The 23104-nt window shown below is 43.4% G+C and overlaps 1 protein-coding gene across 2 annotated transcripts in view; it reads right to left on the bottom strand.

Annotated features, from left to right (window-relative positions):
- The window catches only part of NADK2 (NAD kinase 2, mitochondrial), a 65705-nt gene that overhangs the window by 8489 nt on the left and 34112 nt on the right, over positions 1 to 23104 (bottom strand). Inside the window, exons 5-9 of one of the 2 annotated variants that reach the window (XM_089689422.1) lie at positions 22654 to 22737; positions 16098 to 16234; positions 11186 to 11267; positions 8918 to 9061; positions 5136 to 5191 (exon numbers count right to left, since the gene is read on the bottom strand). In XM_089689422.1, coding sequence (XP_089545548.1) covers positions 5136 to 5191; positions 8918 to 9061; positions 11186 to 11267; positions 16098 to 16234; positions 22654 to 22737 — 503 coding nt within the window. The remainder of the gene's footprint in view (positions 1 to 5135; positions 5192 to 8917; positions 9062 to 11185; positions 11268 to 16097; positions 16235 to 22653; positions 22738 to 23104) is intronic. The other variant, XM_089689423.1, reaches the window with a different exon arrangement.

Below are 23104 nucleotides of genomic sequence, written 5' to 3'. Positions count from 1 at the left end.
AATTGTCAGTGTTTTTTTGTTTATAGCACAAAAAATAAACACACAGGCGATCAAATACTACTGAGAGAAAGCTCAATTTTGGGAAAAATTTCATTTGGGTACAGCGTTGCATGACCACGCAATTGTCAGTAAAAGTAACAGCGCTGTGTCACAAATAATGGCCTGGTCAGGAAGGGGGGTAAATCCTCTGGAGCAGGGGCGGACTGACCATTTGGAAACTTGGGCACTGCCCGAGGTCACGGGGTCAGTAGGGGGCCCCATGAGATGCCCCTGGTACCTTTTTCATAGGCTTTTTTGAGTTTGGGCAAGGTCACAGGAGCCCCATGAGTTGTCAGTCCACCCCTGCTCTGGAGGGCAAGTGGCTACATTTTTCTTTTTATGTTCATAATAGGACAGAGTCTTATTATCTGCTCTATGAGTATAGCAGATAATATATAAATTTATATACACAGCTCCTCCTAAAACATCCTGCTCTCTAGCTCCCTCGTTACCTGCTCCAGAGCCTCTCCCATCCTCTGGAGCTCCCCACCCAATTCATCCGACTTTAAGTGACCCATCACAACTCATCTCAATTGCCTCTGCCTAAAAACTAAACTTTTACTTTCTCTATCAGCTCATCCCCTCAAAACTATTGCCTTTTTGTATCACTTGCCCTTTTTTAGATTGTAAGCTCTCACGAACAGGACCCTAGTAAGCTTCTTGTATTGAGGTGTATTGTACCTGTACTGTCAACCTTTATATAGCAAAGCATCAAGCAAACTGTGCGATATAAATCCCGTATAATAATAAAATGGGTCTATTAGCTGCAATACTAGTAATAAAAAAGACAAACTGTCTATATTGTAAGATAATTATCTCATTATCTAGTATACCAGTATTATAAAAAAGACAAAAAGCTATATTGTAAGAAGTGACCCATTATCTGGTATACCAGTAGTATAAAAAAAAAAAAAAAGTACACACTGGCTATATTAGAACAAAATGATCCTGCAGTGAATATAAAAAGTCTACACACCCCTGTCAAAATGTCAGGTTTCTGTGATGTGAAAAAATGAGACAAAGATAAATCATTTCAGAACTTTTTCCACCTTTAATGTGACCTATAAACTGTAAAACTCAATTGAAAAACAAACTGAAATCTTTTAGGTGGAGGGAAGTAGAAATACTAAACTAAAATAATATGGTTGCATAAGTGTGCACACCCTGAAACTAATACTTTGTTGAAACACCTTTTGATGTGATTCCAGCACTCAGTCTTTTTGGGTATGAGTCTATCAGCATGGCACATCTTGACTTGGCAATATTTGCCCACTCTTCCTTGCAAAAACACTCCAAATCTGTCAGATTGCGAAGATATCTACTGTGCACAGCCCTCTTCAGATCACCCAACAGATTTTCCATCGGATTCAGGTCTGGGCTCTGGCTGGGCCATTCCAAAACTTTAATCTTCTTCTGGTGAAGACATTCCTTTGTTGATCTGATGTATGCATTGGGTCATTGTCATGCTGAAAGATGAAGTTCCTCTTCATGTTCAGTTTTCTAGCAGAAGCCTGAAGGTTTTGTGCCAATATTGGCTGGTAATTGGAACTGTTCATAATTCTCTCTACCTTGACTAAGGCCCCAGTTCCAGCTGAAGAAAAACAGCCCCAAAGCATGATGCTCCCACCACCATGCTTCACTGTGGGTATGGTGTTCCTTTGGTGATGTGCAGTGTTGTTTTTGTGCCAAACATATCTTTTGGAATTATGGCCAAAATATTCAACCTTGGTTTCATCAGACCATAACACATTTTCCCACATGCTTTTGGGAGACTTCAGATGTGTTTTTGCTAAATTTAGCCAGGTCTGGATGTTTTTCTTCGTAAGAAAAGGCTTCCGTCTTGCCACTCTACCCCATAGCCCAGACGTGAAAAATACGGGAGATTGTTACAGTACTACACAGCCAGTACTTGCCAGATATTCCAGCAGCTCCTTTAATGTTGCTGTAGGCCTAGACCAGTTTTCTTCTCTTGTTTTCATCAATTTTGGAGGGAAGTCCAGTTCTTCGTAATGTCACTGTTGCGCCATATTTTCTCCACTTGATGACTGTCTTCACTGTGTTCCATGCTATATCTAATGCCTTGGAAATTATTTTGTACCCTTCTCCTCACTGATACCTTTTAACAATGCGATCCCTCTGATACTTTGGAAGTTCTCTGCAGACCATGGCTTTGCTGTAGGATGCGACTAAGAAAATGTCAGGAAAGACCTACTAGAACAGCTGAACTTTATTTGGGGTTAACCAGAGGCACTTTATCCGCTTCCCGACTGCAATGTATTGCGGCCGGGCAGCAGCTACAGGCAAAGCGACGTACTCGTACGTTGCTCTAGCTGTACCAACACAAGGGGGCACTGCGCGCCAGATTGGGTGCACAGCGCTCCCCAACCACAACTGCTGTGTCCGGCGGACAAAGCGGAATGAAGTTCCCAGGAAACGGAACCCGGTGATCAGCTATGCGATCACATGATCACAATGTAAGCAAAGCTGTTATGAATCAATCTCATTCATAACAGCTCTGCTTCTCTTCCTAGTGAGCGGATTGGTCCATAGATGTCACATGATACATGGGGCCAATCACAGCACCCTGTACCAGCTCCAGACCACTATCTTGAGCTGTCAAAAACTTAACTCATTGATGACAGTTCATGAATAATTAAGATTCATGACAGCAAGCTTTGCAGAACTTACTGTTATTTCTCCTGCAAAGCGTAAAAAAAAAATATATATTTCCCTGATCACCCCCCCCCCCCCACAGTATTACAATGTTACTATGGTAACATTGTACTATTTTGATAAAAGTATTTAAAAGACAATTTTAAAAAATAAATAAAATAAAAAATACCATATTGAGAATTTTTTTTTTTATCTTAAGGGTTTTTTTTTTTTTTTTTAAACTACTTGCCAACCGCTTACCCACATTTTGTGGGCGAGCAGCAGCTCTGGGCAAAGTGACAATCTTGTGTCGCTTACGATTTTGGGGTGTGAACGCACCTGCAAACGCACACAACACATCACTGCCCACACAAATTCAGCTCTTGCCAGACAATTCGCATGTAAACCTATCACGGTTTCTGAATTTAAAACTTGTTTGGGACTTGCATTCAACATGTGCATTACAAAAAGAATGAATTGCGGTCATATTGGTCCACAGACCCGATTCATCGTATACCCGTATTCTCTGCTGTTACATATATGCCCAACATGGACCAGCAATGTACTGGTACGTCGCTGGACTTTGAGTGATTATACCGGGATGATGCCTCTAGCTACAGCCATCATCCTGGTATTGTTTTTTTGAAGCTGGTGATTGGCTTTCATTTAAAAGCAATCCTAGTGGCCAATTAGCTGAATTGTTTTCACAAGCAGCGGGAAGGGACATCACCCCCTCCTGCTGCCTTCCACAGTTTTCTTGGGCTCTCCTGTCTCACAGGCAGATCTGCTGGCTGACTATAGAGTGGATCAGAGACCAGAATGACGGAAGCTACGAGCATTTCATCACTTCAGGATATAAACAGCACCATTTGTAAGTTGGGAAAGCATCTGATCACACCCATCTTGGTGAGATTAGATAATGTAAGGGCAGAGGAGATATCTAGAGTCTGATAGACCACAGATTCCTCAAAAAAGAATATATGACAATGCCCATTGAAGTTATAGGGGATATTAATGCATTCGCATTAAAAGTGAAAAAAAAAAAAAAACTAACAAAACTAACAGAAAATTTATTTTATTTTTTCTTTTTCGAAACCCTGTCACAAAAATGATATCTGTAAAATACTCAAAATGCCTCTTATTGAATTCCTTGGGGTGTCTACTTTCCAAAAAGGGGTCAATTGGGGGGGGGGGTGTTTGTACTACCCTGGTATTTTAGAGCCTCCGAAACTGTGATAGGTAGTGGGAAGTGATATGAGGAAATATGTCCTTTAAAAGCCTGGAGATGGTCATTGGATTTTGGGGGCCTATATGTAGCTAAGCTGCCAAAAAGTCTCTCACATGTGGTATTGCCATACTCAGGAGAAGTAGAAGAATGTGGTTTGGGGTGTTATTCCACATATATTGCTCATGCATGACATGGGTATATCATTAAAATGACAACTTTGTGTAAAGAAAAAAAAAAATTGTCATTTTCAAAAAAGTTATGGCAAAAAATAAAAATGTTCCATGGACTCAACACACCTCTCTGCAAAATCCTGGGGATGTCTACTTTCCAAAAAGGATTGTCAAAAACGTAATTGGGGGGGGGGTTTGTACTGCCCTGGCATTTTAGCACCTCAAGAAGTGTGATAGGCAATCAGAAAGAAAAGGCTACGTAAATTCCTATATATATATATATATACACACATACACATACACTCACATATACACATTATACACACACACATACTTATACACACACACCATAGTTTGTAGACGCCATAACATTTACACAAACCAATTAATAATGTATTGAGATTTTTTTTTTTTTAACAAAGACATATAGCAGAATACATTTGTCCTAAATTTATAACTAACGGAGTGTACTGGATATTTTTTACAACCAAAAGTGAAAAATATCGGGGGTTTTATCAAAATTTTTGGTCTTTTTTTGCTTATAGCACAAAAAGTAAAAACCGCAAAGTTGATCAAATACTACCAAAAGAAAGCTCCATTTGTGTGAAAAAAGGACATAAATTTCGTTTGGGTACAGCATTGCACAGCCGCGCAATTACCAGTTGAAATAGCAGTGCCAAACAGCAAAAAATGGCCTGGTCAGGAAGGGGGGTAAAACGTCAGGAGGGCAAGTGGTTAATACTGACTCCTATTTAACATGATTTTGAATGTAACTGCTTAATTCTGAACACAGCTACATCCCCAGTTATAAGAGGGTGTGCACACTTATGCAACCACATTATTTTAGTTGTTTACCTTTACTTCCCTTCCTAAAAGATTCAGTTTGTTTTTCAATTGAGCTGCACAGTTTATAGGTCACAATAAAAGTGGAAAAAGTTCTGAAATGATTCATCTTTGTCTCATTTTTTCACAGCACAGAAACCTGACATTTTAACAGGGGTGTGTAGACTTTTTATATCCACTGTATATATGTTGAATCGATTTACCGATCTGAAGTATTTCTTCCACAGTCTGTGGCACCATCTTGTTGATATTGTAAGACCTGAAACATAAAGAAGCTGAAATCAGACTACATACAGCAATCCTTTAATTCTTTCTGTAAGCCAAGGATGCACGTTGAGTGATTCCGATTCAAATGTTTCTCAATTACATAGAGTGCAGGATCAATTCATTGTCTAGATATAATCAGCATTAATTTCCAGTCTTTAGTTGTACAGAAGGGACACATACCAAGGAGCACTATTAAGTTTGGTGGATAAAATAGAGGTCAGGTATCAGGAATCTTCAGGATATTCCTAAAGGTAAACAGACACTGGGTTTCAACTCCAACAGGTCAAATTGTTTTATGCATCTGTATTGTTATGTTACAGAAGAACTTTGGAAGCGATGTTCAAAAGAAAGGCAAGCTGAGCGGAAAGGACTAGTCACTGGTATTGCTAGTGGCCCCCCAAGAGCTGACATTTTTACCAGCTGTAGATTCAGATGAATGTAGATATCCACAATAACAAACGGATAAGGGATATGCTGGTCAGTCATTATTAAAAACTTTTTGTATATAAATGTATACATTTATAGGGTTATCCTTAGAAACCAAACCAGAAGAGAATTTTTAAAAATCACGAGGACTCAGATGTCAGGCTAAGCGCAAATGCACTTTATTTTTAGTTGTGATATGTAGCAGTGACTGCACCATAGGCTCCTGACGTCTGACTGCTTGTCTTTAATTACATCAATATGTGATGGGGTAATAACTCCAAATGTGTTGCAATTTTAGTGGTTCCCCACATGTATTAAAGTGCTTGTAAACCTCAGACATGAAATATGAACAAAGCATATCCCTTTATAATATGTACTAGTCTCTATCCAGAGCACCAAGTGTCATTTCTGTTTGCTGCTTCGTTCCTCTGCTATCAGCATGAATCACTTCTGATGAGTTTTCCTAACAAAAAAGAAAAAATGATTACAGGGGAGAGACCTCCAGCATATTTACAGCCTCAGCTCTGTTCCTGTGGGGGGGTCCTCTTCCCTCCAACCAGCTCTCAGAGGTTCCCTCACTGAGTTCTGCAGCGTGTAATTGCAGCTCCCACCCCCGTTTTATGAATTCTGGAACTTGAACGAATATAGAGATGAGAGACTGCAGGTAAACAGGTACAACTTATGTTGGAGGATTCGTTTCATCTGTATGCATCACTTGAGACCAGTCACTTCAGTGGATATACAGTCAGGTCCATAAATATTGGGACATCGACACAATTCTAACATTTTTGGCTCTATACACCACCACAATGGATTTGAAATGAAACAAACATGATGTGCTTTAACTGCAGACTGCCAGCTTTAATTTGAGGGTATTTACATCCAAATCAGGTGAACGGTGTAGGAATTACAACAGTTTGCATATGTGCTTCCCACTTGTTAAGGGACCAAAAGTAATGGGACAGAATAATAATAAATCAAACTTTCACTTTTTAATACTTGGTTGCAAATCCTTTGCAGTCAATTACAGCCTGAAGTCTGGAACGCATAGACATCACCAGACGCTGGGTTTCATCCCTGGTGATGCTCTGCCAGGCCTCTACTGCAACTGTCTTCAGTTCCTGCTTGTTCTTGGGGCATTTTCCCTTCAGTTTTGTCTTCAGCAAGTGAAATGCATGCTCAATCGGATTCAGGTTAGGTGATTGACTTGGCCATTGCATAACATTCCACTTCTTTCCCTTAAAAAACTCTTTGGTTGCTTTTGCAGTATGCTTTGGGTCATTGTCCATCTGCACTGTGAAGCGTCCAATGAGTTCTGAAACATTTGGCTGAATATGAGCAGATAATATTGCCCGAAACACTTCAGAATTCATCCTACAGCTTTTGTCAGCAGTCACATCATCAATAAATACAAGAGAACCAGTTCCATTGGCAGCCATACATGCCCATGCCATGACACTACCACCACCATGCTTCACTGATGAGGTGGTATGCTTAGGATCATGAGCAGTTCCTTTCCTTCTCCACACTCTTCTCTTCCCATCACTCTGGTACAAGTTGATCTTGGTCTCATCTGTCCATAGGATGTTGTTCCAGAACTGTGAAGGCTTTTTTAGATGTCGTTTGGCAAACTCTAATCTACCCTTCCTGTTTTTGAGGCTCACCAATGATTTACATCTTGTGGTGAACCCTCTGTATTCACTCTGGTGAAGTCTTCTCTTGATTGTTGACTTTGACACACATACACCTACCTCCTGGAGAGTGTTCTTGATCTGGCCAACTGTTGTGAAGGGTGTTTTCTTCACCAGGGAAAGAATTCTTCGGTCAGCCACCACAGTTGTTTTCCGCGGTTTTCCGGGTCTTTTGGTGTTGCTGAGCTCACCGGTGCGTTCCTTCTTTTTAAGAATGTTCCAAACAGTTGTTTTGGCCATGCCTAATGTTTTTGCTATCTCTCTGATGGGTTTGTTTTGTTTTTTCAGCCTAATGATGGTTTGCTTCACTGATAGTGACAGCTCTTTGGATCTCATCTTGAGAGTTGACAGCAACAGATTCCAAATGCAAATAGCACACTTGAAATGAACTGTGGACCTTTTATTTGCTCATTGTAATTGGGAGAATGAGGGAAAAACACACACCTGGCCATGGAACAGCTGAGAAGCCAATTGTCCCATTACTTTTGGTCCCTTAACAAGTGGGAGGCACATATGCAAACTGTTGTAATTCCTACAACGTTCACCTGATTTGGATGTAAATACCCTCGAAAATTAAAGGTGACAGTCTGCAGTTAAAGCACATCTTGTTCATTGCATTTCAAATCCATTGTGGTGGTGTATAGAGCCAAAACTGTTAGAATTGTGTCGACGTCCCAATAATTATGGACCTGACTGTATGTAAGGGTTTACAATCACATTACTCTGCATCTTGCGTACAATAACTTTAACCTCTTTGTGCCGTCGCCTCCTGCCCTTTAAGAGGTTTCAGATGCCGGGAGGCGGGGTTGGGTTTTAGGGTCATGTGACCGCCATAATTCGCTCTCACAGCAGTCACATGATCGGAAAAGGTCCTGATCGCAAGGGGAGATCGGGACCTTTCCGGGAGTCCGACATATATGCTGGGAGCGCGCAGGGTGCGTGCTCCCAGCACATGTGTTTTCAAATGGTACGCAAATACGCGGAAACTCTGCGTCAAGGCCCAGACGCCAAGAGGCCACATATTTGCATACTGTCAGCGTCAAGGTTAAGTAGAACGACAGGCAAAACTTTTTTTCATCTTGACAGAGTAAGGCAGGGTTATAACCCTTGCTGGTTTATTTTTTGCAGTCTGTGTCCCATTGGGGAGATTTACCTTCACTTCTTGTCCCATAGCCAAAACGGGAAGTGAGAGAAAGCCCCTGCAAATGTAGGGAATTTCTGTGATGCCCCACCGGTCCACAGAACTAGTGCCCCCTCTTACTTTTCTGGGGACAACCCAAAATGTGGGCTTTTCTTTTACTTTCACTTTCTAGGATAATGGTAAACAGGACAAATAGGGTGAATCTCCCTGATGGGGGCTCAGACCAAAATACATTTCTGACAGGTGACCTAATCCCTCTCCACTGTCTAAAACTAGAAAGGATTGGCCTTTAGTTATACTTAAATCTTCTGTAATGTGCAGGGAGTGCCAGAGTCTCCTATTTCTAACTCTGCGATCCGTGTAAATATATGCGTTTGCTGTACATGGTCCTACAATGACAAGTCTGGACGGTGTACCCTTTACTTTCATTCAAATAAAAATAACATTCACACAAAATTACCAGGCTTTGGATCCAGTCCCTGTGCACACATTCAGTCCAGAGCTCTTCTGCTTCTCCCAGGGGCCGTCATCCACAGAGATCTCATAGTAGGAGGCCCTATGAAGCGAGAAGGTAAAACGTGGTTTGCAGAATTTATAGTTCCCCCTGAATGGGACAGAACATAAGTGTGTATCAGGTGTGCAAACCTTACAGCAGTGTATACGGATATCAGACTAGATCGAGAATTGCAGCCAATGCAGAGGAAGCCATAGGAGTATATATACTGTGCAGCCTTATGAGGGATTATGTGGTGGACTTAAAACGGGCATTGCATGTTGACTGCACTGCCAGTGGCACGTTATGTTCTGGAATTTTTCATCTTGCCATTCCTGCATTCCAGAAAAAACATATGGCTCAACTCAACATGGCCTGAACTAGGTCACTTTCACATTTAAATCACCAGTATCTTAAAGAGGAACTCATTCCATCTGCTTGAAGTGACCCTGTCTCTAGGAGAACAAACCTAAACCAGCAACCCACCACAATAAAAAAAAATAGGTGACGCTGCGGTCAAAGGCTGGATGGCTTTGTGGCTCCTTCTGACAAACACCTACACTGCCCTGTTCTGCAGTGATCTGTGGAGGGGTTGAAGGGTGAAACCACGGCACACAGTGGTCAAACCCAACTGGACGTGTCAGATGGTAGTAAACCTCAAGATATTTAAAAGAGCAAAGAATTAAACCTACTGCCTGTCAGATAGGCAAGTACTTTTCTTTTACAGGGGCCCTTTAAAAAGCATCCAGATAAGTTACATACATCAGTACTACCAAAAGACATGTTTCTCCACCTTTTATGGCCCATCCATCTCTACTTTGCTATACATTTGCATAGCATAAGAAAAAACATTTTTCAGATTCTGCAATTTTCGCAGATCTCAACTTCAGATGGATGGCGCCATGTGCAGGCGATGCCTCCTATGTTCCACCCTCGCCTCCCCAACATCCTTTACATAGTAATGGCATCCACTCAAAAATACTGTCCCCCCTCCCGCTTCTTGCAAGTGTCTGGAGCCATCTTCAACAGCTCCACCTCGGGCCTGCTTCTTGGATCACTGGTGGACACCGAACACCACAATGGTGACATTCTCTCTTATCAAGTCCACCTAGGTCCACTTTCCTACTGGCCTCTACAGCTAAATCCAGCTTTTGCTGGTATTTGGCAACTTGAAAATCCCGTAAGAAATTCCATAAATTACAGTAACTAAACTGAAAGATTATTTTATTGCAATCAAAAGAATGCAAATGAACCAGAGGCCATTTCATATCATGGCGTTCAGTCCTACACTCCAGGCTGTAGTCAGCCATGCCCTCCCCTCTGTACACAGGAATGCAGAGATATCAAGACAATGGGGCCAGGTTCTAATGGACAGTGGCAATTGACAAGCATGGTCTTATAAGACCTATTTTATATATATATGTAGTGATGTGAAAAGCAGACTACCACCCTCAGCTACAAGGCAGATGACAGTATGATTCAGCAATCAAGAGTAGTTTAGTGCCATACCAACCGCTAAAAAAACATAATTCTATAAAAAGGAAAGTTTGAAAGAAAGAACTTTGTTCCTCTATAATATATTTTATGTATATAGGCATACAATTCTAGAGGCTGAAAAGATAATTCCTAGCACAAGCCAAGCATGAGGTTAGTAAACAGACCACATACACAGGTTTAAATACAAAATCAAAAAGGCACAGAAAAAAAAAAAAAAGCACGATTTTATTCTGATTCAGTGTCTGACTTAGTTCCCGTCCAACAGGGCAGAATCTGCTCAAGGCCCAACAGGACTGCATCACTTGTGAACAGCATTCACCATATAAAAAGGTACACGCGCGATCCGCCACAACTTAGTTTTGCGATAAAACTGTATTATTAAATAAAAAATTCAAAGTGGACATATGCTGCTCCTTTACAATAAAGCCCTGTGTTATGGCTAAATGCGACAGTGTCTTCCACCATTAAGTGCAGTTTAAACCTAGCTATAGATGGACTGAAATTTGACCGATTCAGCAGGGACCGGCCGACTTGCAATCAGTGTGTGCCCATCCTTCATGGTTGGTTTAATTAGAAAAAAAAAATTGTTATATTTTATATATATATATATATATATATATATATATATGAAATAATACACACACGCAATATTTTCATATTTTCTCCTGCTATACAAAAATTTTATATAATCTATAGATAGTTTATAACTGAGCATTAGACGTAACATAATAAAATTACCTGGAAGACAGCGACTCTCCAATAAATACCTCATTCAGTGCTCTCACAGGTAACAAGTGAGGTCCAGAAATGGCTGCGGATGCTGCATGACATGAATAACAATTTGTACTACAAGATTACAGTGAACTATTCATGTACAAAGTCAGCTTCATTCATAATGTACATAATTAACATCTTGGCACAAATCTCCATGTGTGTTGAAGTTAAGGCATTAAAAAACCCAAAATCAATTATTTATTATATTCATTAGTTTTCTTTTTTTAGGCTTTCTTACTTTTATTTTAACCTGGTGATCCTGCCAGTAAGCCTCTTTTTCAACAGAACAAGCTGTAAAACCTTTACCCCAAAAAGGAACAAAACTATTGCTGAAACTGCTTATAAAGTGATATCTGGAGTGTGGATTCACTTTGTTAGTGTATCTAAATTTGCTAGTGAATCTAACCCTCCCCTCCCCTCCCCCTAGACTGACAATGATGCTGTCCAAAAGGAGTCTCTGCAATATATTTCAATTTTGGTTTTTGGTTTAATACTGCTTTACCAGATCACATGGTACTGTGGCACCATGCGATCCAGTGCAGGCAAAAACACTGTTTACGATTTGCATTTGGGAAGTCACTAGTATTATAGTGACACCCACAGCAGATCACACACCCAGTGCATTTTGAACGCAGTGCGGGAAACGCACATAAAACATGGTTTTCCCACACAGCGTTCAGGTGTGAATGAACCCTAAGGCCCCTTTCACACTGACAGTCTGATCGGTTCCGCCTGTCAGTTTTTCAGGTGGACCCAACCGGACCATCTATAGACCTCTATGGACTGGCGGGTGTCAGCAAACAAATGGCCGCTGACACCGGTCTGCATCCAATCATGTACGTGAAAAACAGACCGATGGGGATCCGTTCCCCATCCGTCTGGTCGATCGGATCGAATGGAATTGGACAGGCGGTCCATTTCCATCCGACTGCCCCATAGAAGACAGCGGGCAGTGTTTGTGCCCGCTCTGCAGCAGCGGAGCGGTCCTGTCATCCGCCTGCTCAGCGGGGATCAGCGGAGAGATCTCCCGCTGAGCAGGCAGACCTGCTGATGGGTCCACCCCATCTGAAAGAGGCCTAAAAGATGACACTTGTAGCATGTTAAATCGCGCTGTTTGTATGGGGGCGCTATATAAATTTCATGTATGTTATAATAGTTTGAGATAGGATACTAATTTACAGTCTGTGTAGAAGTGTATTCTGGAGCTGCAACATTCGGGAATGGCCACACTATATGTGCTGACTTGTGCACGCGCGCGCACACACAGAATTTCTCAAAGATATGTGTTTTACTTCTCTGCTGCTGAGGTGCATTAGAGAAAGTAACAGGGATAACTCTTCTGTCACATCACTGAGCAGCAAGGAACTACCTGCGATGTTGTGCAGTGGGACTGCTCTACCACTGCTGTGCTGTTCAGCTTCACTCCACTCTGATTGGATGGTCCTACAGATGTCGAACAGCTGAGGGTGCTTCAGCACACAAACTCACTATTGTTTTCGGGCTCATATCTACTGACCAGAATATAATATAATGAACTTAAAGGCAGAGTTGCAAGCTGCATGAGGATGCCTCCCCTTCAAATGCTTGTTGACTGGCTTCAATACTTCTGAGTCAAGGATCCAGAACACGCATGCAGCAAAAAAATGGAATTCCTTTATCTCCATAACAAAGTGGTTAGCATTTCCACCTGGCAGTACCAGGGTTGTTGGTTCGGATCCCAAACACGGCACTACCTGCCTGGGGTCTGTATGTTCTCCCTGTGCCTGCGTGGGTTTCCTCCCACACTCCAAAATACATGCTGGGAGGTTAACTGGCTCCTGTCTAAATTGGCCCCAGTATGTGTATGTATGAATGTAAGTTAGGAACCTTAGATTGTACGCCCCTTGAGGGTCAGGGACTGATGTGAATGCACAATATATACTGTATGTAAAGTGCTGCGTAAATTGACAGCGCTATATAAATACCAGCAAGGAACTACCTGCGATGTTGTGCAGTGGGACTGCTCTACCACTGCACAATGCTCTGTCATTATTGAATGAGAGTTCAATAATGACAGTCCACATATTATGACAGGTGTCTCTCAATGCTAAAAATCCAGTTGTGCCTTGAATGCATCTTCCCCTCATTTCATTAGTCCCAGTCCTGCCAGACTGTGAACATTCACATATATACTGTAATATTTCATAAGTTTAGACATTCCCTGTAACAAGCTAAAAATTTAACTTTTCACACTGGGCATACTTCAAGATGTACAAAGTGTAAAAGATATACAAAAACCAAAAAAAAGGTTACAAAGTCAAAGCAATTACTGTATATTATATAGGTCCAGGGGCGGACTGACCATTTGGAAACTCGGCGCTGCCCAAGGGCCCGGAGTCAGTAGGGGGCCCCATGAGATGCCCCTGGTACCTTTTTCATAGGCTTTTTTGAGTTTGGGCAAGAACACAGGGGCCCCATGATCCCCTATTGCCCGGGGGCCCCATGAGTTGTCAGTCCACCCCTGTATAGGTCTATTGCATACAATATTAAATGCTGCAATAATTTCCAGGCAAACATCTAAAACACATTACATGTAAATTCTTATACTATAAAAGGATTTGTAACCCTGCTCAGCTAATCCTGTGATTAACACATCTGGTATGCTGTATAGCCAGGCAGGTAACACCATTCACCATCTTGGCTTCTTCTGTCAACTGCCTGTGGACAGGACATTGAATCAGAAGCGCAGATTCACCATCTAAAGAGCAGAACGGTAACACAGCCGCAACTGAAAATAGTTGTGTAGTTGGCTGGTTATGCTGTCTGGCAGGTCTGCTGGATCACCAGACGGGCTGTACAGGAGGACAAATATTTAAACTGTTCACTTGTGGACAAGGGCCTTAGTTCTTGCCTGAAAATTAATTTTAGATGAGATCGCTCTCATCTACTCCTCCGACACTGTCAATGGATGGAGAGATGCCGTCAATGCTAGCCTGAGGAGGGAAGAGTTTACCTATGAACATAGGGGATGCCATAAAAAGTTAAAAAAAAAAAACAAACAAAAAAAAAAAAAACTGGTCTCCATGGTTATCTTCCATTGAGTCGACATATTCCAGCATCAACTTTAACCGAATAAAAGACGTGCTGTTGCTTCGTCAGGTCTTGGTGGTTTGGAATTCCATGACTGTGTGCTCGCTGACTTAATATGACTGTTCTTGGAGTCCCTAATACAGGGGCCTTCTGTCCATACTTGTATAATGACTGTGATACCTTAACCGCTTCCACACCACCCTATAGCAGAAATACTGCTACAGGGCAGCACGGGTACGCAAAATCACATATATGTGATTTTGTGGTTCCGGGTAGGGTGCCATTCGCAGCCTCGGTTGTCAATCACCATGTCCCAGACAGCGATTCCCCGCCGGCGATCTCTGAGAATTACCGAAGGGAGAGAGACCTGTGTGTAAACAACACAGACCTCTCCCGTCAGCTCCTGCACACTGCTTTGGATGGCTCTGCATAGCAGAGCCATACAAAGCACTGTGCTTAAAGTGGAAAAAACACACAACAAACTATGAAACAGCACACAGTTAACCCTTTGATCACCTCAGATGTTAACCCCTTCCTGCCCAGTGTCATTAGTACAGTGTCAGTGCTTTTTATTAGCACTGATCACTGTATTGGTGTCACTGGGGATGTCAGGGACACCAAGTCAGTTCCCCCCAGTGTCATAATGCCTGCCGCAGTCCCGTATAAGTTGCTGATCGCCGCCGTTACTAGTAAAAAAAAAAATTCCAGTACCAATACTGCCATTTGGAAACGCTATAACCTTTACGTAGACCAATAAATTTACACGTATTTGGATTTTTTTTTTTTTTTTTTAAGCAAAAGACACGTTGCAGAAAACATTTTGGCCTTTTGATTTTTTTACTTGACATGTTTAATAGCAAAAAGTCAAAAATATAGTTTTTTTTTCTCAAAATTGTCAGTGTTTGTTTATAGCGCAAAGAATAAAAACCGAACAGGCAATTACATACCACCGAAAGAAAGCTCTATTTTTGAGAAAAAAGGACAAATTTAAATTGGATGCAGTGTTGCATGACCGCGTAATTGTCAGTTGAAGTAACACAGCGCCGTATTGCAAAAAAATGGCCTGTTCAGGAAGGGGGGGGGGGAATCCTCAGGAATGCAAGTGGTTAATGAGTATGGTGACAATTTGGAATGCATAATGTTCATGTACCTTCTATCCCTGTGCTTTTGGCTTCCTTCTTTGCTGCCATTTGGGCAATGTTGTTTTGTATTGTAAAATTTGAAAAATTTGCAAACAAAATAAACAAATAAAAAATAAACAGTTCACACAACCGACTGGCTGTTATGTTTACTACCTTCTCCATTTGTTTAACAATCTTAAATACAAACTTTCTGCCTGGAGTTCAGCTTTAAAGTATATTCAGTAGCAACAATGAAAATATATCCACTTTGTGTGCCGCAAATGCCTTTGCAAAATGATTACTTTATAAAAGTATCAGTGACATGGGCCTATGCTACACATACTCTGTGCACTGCTGTGGGAGGGACTAAATCCCATCCAATCCAGGCTGCCTGCAGAAACCTACAGGAGGGGGCGGAGACAAGACCAGTCACCCTGCACAAGGAGAGAGAGCAGCAGTGACCGGTCTTTATTTCAGGAAGCTCCTGCACAGAGGGAAAGTCTCACACTGGATTACTACACAGATCTGAAAGCAATAAACAAATCACACCAACATTCTAGTAAGTATACACATGCATCTTGTGTTTAGACAGTATTTGATTTTCTTGGAGTTCCGCTTTAAGTAAATATAATATACCAAGAATATAAAATAGAGCATTGCTATAAAGTGTTGGATCTTCACCTTACTTTGCTCTTGATGAGCTCCAGTATTGTGGGCCTTGCTATGCTGTTCCAGGCTTAGTTGCTGTTCATGCAAATCTACGGGGGTGAAGTTTATCCCAGTGCCTTCCAGGTACAGTCTGATTCGCTGTCGCCATTGCCACCTAGGGAGGGGGGAAAACGTAATCTTTGTGGTGATCTTGACCAGAATAAATTGAATTCAACAAGCAAGCCTTTCACTACCAATTCCAATATGAAATGTTGCAAAGGTAAGGAACTTTTATACAAATCATGTGGTATGAAAAAGCATGATGTATCTGACATCCCACCACGTGGCCCTTCAGCTAGTAAGCAAATATTAAATATGCCAAACGTTCACCAAGACTAACAGTCAAAATAAAATACACAGGAGATTTTTAAAGCAGAATTCCACACCAAATACTGAAGTGATCATTACCTAAAAGCATACGTAACTCTCTCCTGACCAAGGGTCATTAACCACTTCCCGTCCAGCCCATGTATATAAACGACCAGACAGGAGGAGTGTTGGGGCGGGTGGCCATTTATAATCAGCCTCCCTGCCCCCTGCTTGTGCGCACTCCCTGGGAGCGCGCAGCACCGCGAACCAATGCCTGCTGTGTCCTCCGGACACAGTGGAACACTGATCGTTGTATGGGATCTCTGTGTGAGGTCCCGATCATGTGATCACCGATTGGCCAATCAGTTATCACATGAAAAGTAGTAAGCAAGATGTTACTTCTGACATAATTGCTTACTACGTTTGAAACCTGCAAATGATCACAGAGGTCACATGGTATAAGGCTATTCACAACAGCCGTGTACCATGTGACAAGCTGTGACCAATCACAGCTCACACAGTATTTCTCAATGGCTGCAAGAATGCAGCCAGAGAGAAGGAGAAATGACTGCTTTTACAGCCTTTATGGGTGTAAAAGCAATCAGTGTAAGAATAAAAAAAAAAAAAAAAAATCTTCATAACCCCCAAGTAGTACAGTGTCACTATGGTGACACTGTACTGCTAGGGTGACAGAATGTAAGAAAAAAACAAAAACAAAAAACATAATAGAAAAAAATAAAATAAAAATGTAAAAAAAAAAATTTAGAAAACTTATAATTTTTGGTTATAAACTAATTTGGGTTTTATTTTTTTTTTACTAAAAAGATAACTGAATACATTTTGGCCAAGATTTATGAAGAAAGATTATTTATTTGCAAAATTTTATAAGAGAAACACTTATTCAAAATTTTTGGACATTTTCATTTATATAGCAAAAAAAAAAAAATAAAAATCCCAGTGATGAATAAATACCACCAAAATAAAGTTTTATCTGTCTCAAAAAAATTCATATGGGTACAGTGTTGCATGACCGCGCAATTGTCATTCAAAGTGTGATAGCGCTGAAAGCTGAATATTGGCCTGGACAGGAAGGGGGTGAAAGTGTCCAGACGTGAAGTGGTTAAGGCCTTCAGACCTAAATTAGCAGATTCACTAGAAAATCAGTTTAAAGTGCAACTAAAGTTCCAATTTCAAAAACTAGAAGCAAGGAGGCTCTTTATTGTAGAAAAGAAGTGTAATGTGTCTTCTGCAATACAGGAAACCTACCAGACCGCCCGCAGTCTACGGAATGTACACTGAGCTGTGCAAGAGCAGCTTCATTTACATTCCAGGATAGCCACTTTTTAAAACGAAAGTATTTGTTTACACCCGGTTATGATTTCCAACACCGTACTTTCTCCTGCATAGCAAATGTACGCAGCTATTTACAGTCTGGAGAGGTTGGTTTGTAAACATCACCACTCTGCATGTGATTGCTGTAATTGGCTGCCCTGATCATTGGCCTGAGACCTGCAAATGTCAATGAATTCATAGAAGTATATGGAGAATTCGGCTCAGCCAATGATGCAGACTTCCTTCAGTTTACTCCGGGCACACATCTACAATGTTAGCTTTCATATTATGCACAGACTGGATTCAGACTTTTGCCAATGTGTAGCAAATAAAAAATATACATTGGAGGACAATGGAAACTAACAGCAGTGAAATGCATCATGAGACAGATTTACTAGACCAGCCAAAAGGAGGAATATGTAACTCTGGCTGTAACCTTGTAATAAGTCTTTCCCAGTCAGTCTTACTGCTCCTGCATTGCGTTGCCTCGTGACAGGGTAGATAAGTGTCCTGCGGTCATTTGCTCTAAACCTGGTGGCGTGCCTGCAGCCTCTGACCCTCCCCGTGCGGCGTTCCTGCAGCCTCTGACCCTCCCCGTGCGGCGTGCCTGCAGCCTCTGACCCTCCCCGTGCGGCGTGCCTGCAGCCTCTGACCCTCCCCGTGCGGCGTGCCTGCAGCCTCTGACCCTCCCCGTGCGGCGTGCCTGCAGCCTCTGACCCTCCCCGTGCGGCGTGCCTGCAGCCTCTGACCCTCCCCGTGCGGCGTGCCTGCAGCCTCTGACCCTCCCCGTGCGGCGTGCCTGCAGCCTCTGACCCTACCGTGCGGCGTGCCTGCAGCCTCTGACCCTACCGTGCGGCGTGCCTGCAGCCTCTGACCCTCCCCGTGCGGCGTGCCTGCAGCCTCTGACCCTCCCCGTGCGGCGTGCCTGCAGCCACTGACCCTACCGTGCGGCGTGCCTGCAGCCACTGACCCTACCGTGCGGCGTGCCTGCAGCCTCTGACCCTACCGTGCGGCGTGCCTGCAGCCTCTGACCCTACCGTGCGGCGTGCCTGCAGCCTCTGACCCTACCGTGCGGCGTGCCTGCAGCCTCTGACCCTACCGTGCGGCGTGCCTGCAGCCTCTGACCCTACCGTACGGCGTGCCTGCAGCCTCTGACCCTACCGTGCGGCGTGCCTGCAGCCTCTGACCCTACCGTGCGGCGTGCCTGCAGCCTCTGACCCTACCGTGCGGCGTGCCTGCAGCCTCTGACCCTACCGTGCGGCGTGCCTGCAGCCTCTGACCCTACCGTGCGGCGTGCCTGCAGCCTCTGACCCTACCGTGCGGCGTGCCTGCAGCCTCTGACCCTACCGTGCGGCGTGCCTGCAGCCTCTGACCCTACCGTGCGGCGTGCCTGCAGCCTCTGACCCTACCGTGCAGCGTGCCTGCAGCCTCTGACCCTACCGTGCAGCGTGCCTGCAGCCTCTGACCCTACCGTGCAGCGTGCCTGCAGCCTCTGACCCTACCGTGCAGCGTGCCTGCAGCCTCTGACCCTACCGTGCAGCGTGCCTGCAGCCTCTGACCCTACCGTGCAGCGTGCCTGCAGCCTCTGACCCTACCGTGCAGCGTGCCTGCAGCCTCTGACCCTACCGTGCAGCGTGTCTGCAGCCTCTGACCCTACCGTGCAGCGTGTCTGCAGCCTCTGACCCTACCGTGCAGCGTGTCTGCAGCCTCTGACCCTACCGTGCAGCGTGTCTGCAGCCTCTGACCCTACCGTGCAGCGTGTCTGCAGCCTCTGACCCTACCGTGCAGCGTGTCTGCAGCCTCTGACCCTACCGTGCAGCGTGTCTGCAGCCTCTGACCCTACCGTGCAGCGTGTCTGCAGCCTCTGACCCTACCGTGCAGCGTGTCTGCAGCCTCTGACCCTACCGTGCAGCGTGTCTGCAGCCTCTGACCCTACCGTGCAGCGTGTCTGCAGCCTCTGACCCTACCGTGCAGCGTGTCTGCAGCCTCTGACCCTACCGTGCAGCGTGTCTGCAGCCTCTGACCCTACCGTGCAGCGTGTCTGCAGCCTCTGACCCTACCGTGCAGCGTGTCTGCAGCCTCTGACCCTACCGTGCAGCGTGTCTGCAGCCTCTGACCCTACCGTGCAGCGTGTCTGCAGCCTCTGACCCTACCGTGCAGCGTGTCTGCAGCCTCTGACCCTACCGTGCAGCGTGTCTGCAGCCTCTGACCCTACCGTGCAGCGTGTCTGCAACCTCTGATCCTCCCCTGTTGCATTAGGAAGAAATAGTTCAGCCGCACTTCACTCTTCGCTCCTTTTGCTGTATAATTAATAAATATGACAAGAGGATCTGTGTGGAGTGCAGCGGATACATTTTTCTAATTCTGATGGGGAGTGAAGATGGACTATACTAGCCGGCACCCAGACTGCCCATGTACAGAAGGGGCAAGTCTAGACCGGAGCTGTGGATTTGTAGCATGTCTGAGGTTTCTGACAGCTTTCTGCAGCAATACATTCAGTGATTATGTGTGGCTCTGAGGCAATATCAGGGGTCACACCCAAGGGCCTAAATATTAAAAAAAAGTCCGTAATGAGTGCTTCAAATAGTATTATAAAAGGTCTGCAGAGTAAAGGAACAGGGTTCCCCTACTGTTTGCTAGTGGAGTGCAGGAGCCAGAGACCCCAGGCTAACATGGGATGTTTAGTTTTCTTGGTAAGCACCCTAAATTGTAAACCGATCACAGCCAAAATATATAATCTGGACCCCAGGATTTACTAAATAGGAAAGTATTTTTATTGTCTAAGAAATTGTAGGCTCTATAAATCACAATGCTATTACAAAGCAGAGAACACGAGAGGGGCTGGGGTTCCAGCATATCTGTCAAATAATGCACCACTTCACCCAGAAAACTGTTGCAATTACAAATGTTTCGGCATTCTCATCTTTATTTCTTTTGATTGTATTGGTATGACACAAAAAAGTGGAGAAACAAAAGGCCAAGTCTGACATTCCACCCAAAAATGGACTGGACAAAATTATTGGCACCCACAATTTAATATTTGGCAGCACACCCCTTAGAAATAAAATAACTGAAATCAATCCCTTCCTGTAACCATCAATGAGTTTCTTCCGCCTCTCTACTGGAATTTTGGACCGCTCTTCTTTCTCCAACTGCTCCAGGTCTCTCAGATTGGAAGGGTTCCTTTCCCAACTGCTGTTTTGAGATCTCTCCACAGGTGCTCTATGGGTTTGAGATCTGGACTCATTGCCGGCTAGTTCAGTCCTCTCCAGCGCTTTGTCTGGAACCATTTCTGGGGGCTCTTTGACATGTGATTTGGGTCATTGTCCTGCTCTAAGTCCCATGACCTATGATGGAGACCCAACGTTCTGACACTGGGCCCTACATTGCACCCCAGAATTCTTCGGTAGTTTTCAGATTTCATAATGCCATGCACACTGTCAAGACATCCAGTGCCTGAAGCAGCAAAGCAACCCCAAAATATCAGTGACCCCCCATCATGTTTGACTGTATTCTTTTCTTTCAAGGCCTCATTGCTTTTTCTGAAAACAGCTAAATGATGGGCTTTACCAAAAAGCTGTAATTTTGTTTCTTCTGTCCACAGCACATTCTCCCAAAAGGATTTTGGATTCCTCAGCTAAGTTTTGGCAAACTCCAATCTGGCTTTATGTTTCTGTGTCATCAGTGAGGTCCTCCTGGGTCTCCTACCATAGCGTCCCTTTTCACTCAGTTGGCGACATATAGTACAAGCTGACACAGTTGTACCTTGTGCCTGAAGGTCAGCTTGATATTGTCTGATTGAGGTTCTTTATCCACAATTCTAACAATTCTTCGTTGCAATCTTTGATCAATTTTTCTCTTTCGTCCATGTCCAGGGAGATTAGCTAAAGTGCCATGAGCTGTAAACTTCTTGACAATGTTGTGCACAGTGGACACAGGAACATTAAGATCTCTGGAGATGGGCTTGTAACCTTACGATTGTCCATGCTTTTCCACAATTTTTGTTCTAAAATCCTCAGACAATTCTTTGCTGCTCTCTCTTCTCCATGCTCCACGCAGACACACAACAGAAAGGTTAAGTTAGTTTTTCATCATTTTAACTGGTTGCCGGAGTGATTTCTATATTGTCAGCACCTGTTAATTGATACAGGTGATCACGTGGTAAAAGGCCGCTGTGATTGGCCTTGTACCACATCAAGTGATCAGCTGTGTCCGTAGGACACAGCGATCACGGAGATCGCCGGGTGTTCGTCCCCAGGCGCGCACGGGAGGGTGCGTTCTGGGAGGACATCATCTGACGCCCTCCCAAGACTGGACAACCGTGCTGTAGCCGACATTCAGCTATTGTGGCAAGGGGTTAATTACAAAATTACAGGAGCATCACAAACTTGGAATGCAATTATTTCTTACAATTTTGAGAAGGTGCCAATAATTTTGTCCAGTCCATTTTTGGAGTTTTGGATGGAATGTGTCAGATTTGGCATTTTGTTTCTCCACTTTTTTGTGTCATACTAATACAAACAAAAGAAATAAACATTTGTAACTGCAACAATTTTCTGGGTAAAATGGTGCATTATCCGACAGAAATGCAGGGGTACCAATATTTTTGGCCATGACTGCGTGTGTGTGTGTACGTGCGTGCGCGTGTGTGTGTATAATATCTCACACACCCATTGTATATATCAATACTATTTCCCATATCTTTGTATAGATGTAAATAATGTCAGAGGAGTTTGTTTTATAAATAAAATGGTCTACCAGTGAGAAGGCAAGGCCTTGAAATGTGGAGATACAATCTAGAATTCAGTGATTTGATTTCATTATGAAATGTTTTCCTTTCAAGTACCTAAAGGTCATGGAAACCTCAGTTAAAGGCCACACCAGGAATCCTACCTGAACTCACCACGATAAAGCTTGTGCAGGGCTTCTGGGAAGGAATGGGTGTAATTCATCGGCAGACAGAGGTGTCCTTCAGACCTTGGAGAAAAATCATACACATACAATGACGTGGACAGCTTAAACATCAAATAAATATGAAATATTATAAATGATGAGATAACACATATATAATGAAAAGCGACATACATAAACAAGAACATTTAAAGCTCAAATTGGGAGCCGACAAAAAAAACATTGTGGTCCAGCATGCTGCGTTAATGCGTCTTATGCAGGCCATTCATTTGAATGGGTTGCAAAAGCCAAAAAGAGAACCTGTACTATTTTTTTCAATGCAGCACACAGCAACACAAATTGAGGAGTTACAATACGGGTGTGTTGGGAATCGCACCAATGTGCATGGCGTGTATTACAACAAAGCAATGGATGGGAATTCTGTTAGATCACT

The sequence above is a fragment of the Staurois parvus genome, unplaced genomic scaffold, assembly GCF_062004578.1.
Source record: "Staurois parvus isolate SC_StPar_1 unplaced genomic scaffold, SC_StPar_1.0 ptg000475l, whole genome shotgun sequence".
Lineage (NCBI taxonomy): Eukaryota > Metazoa > Chordata > Amphibia > Anura > Ranidae > Staurois > Staurois parvus.
This window is presented reverse-complemented; position numbering and strand designations above follow the sequence as displayed.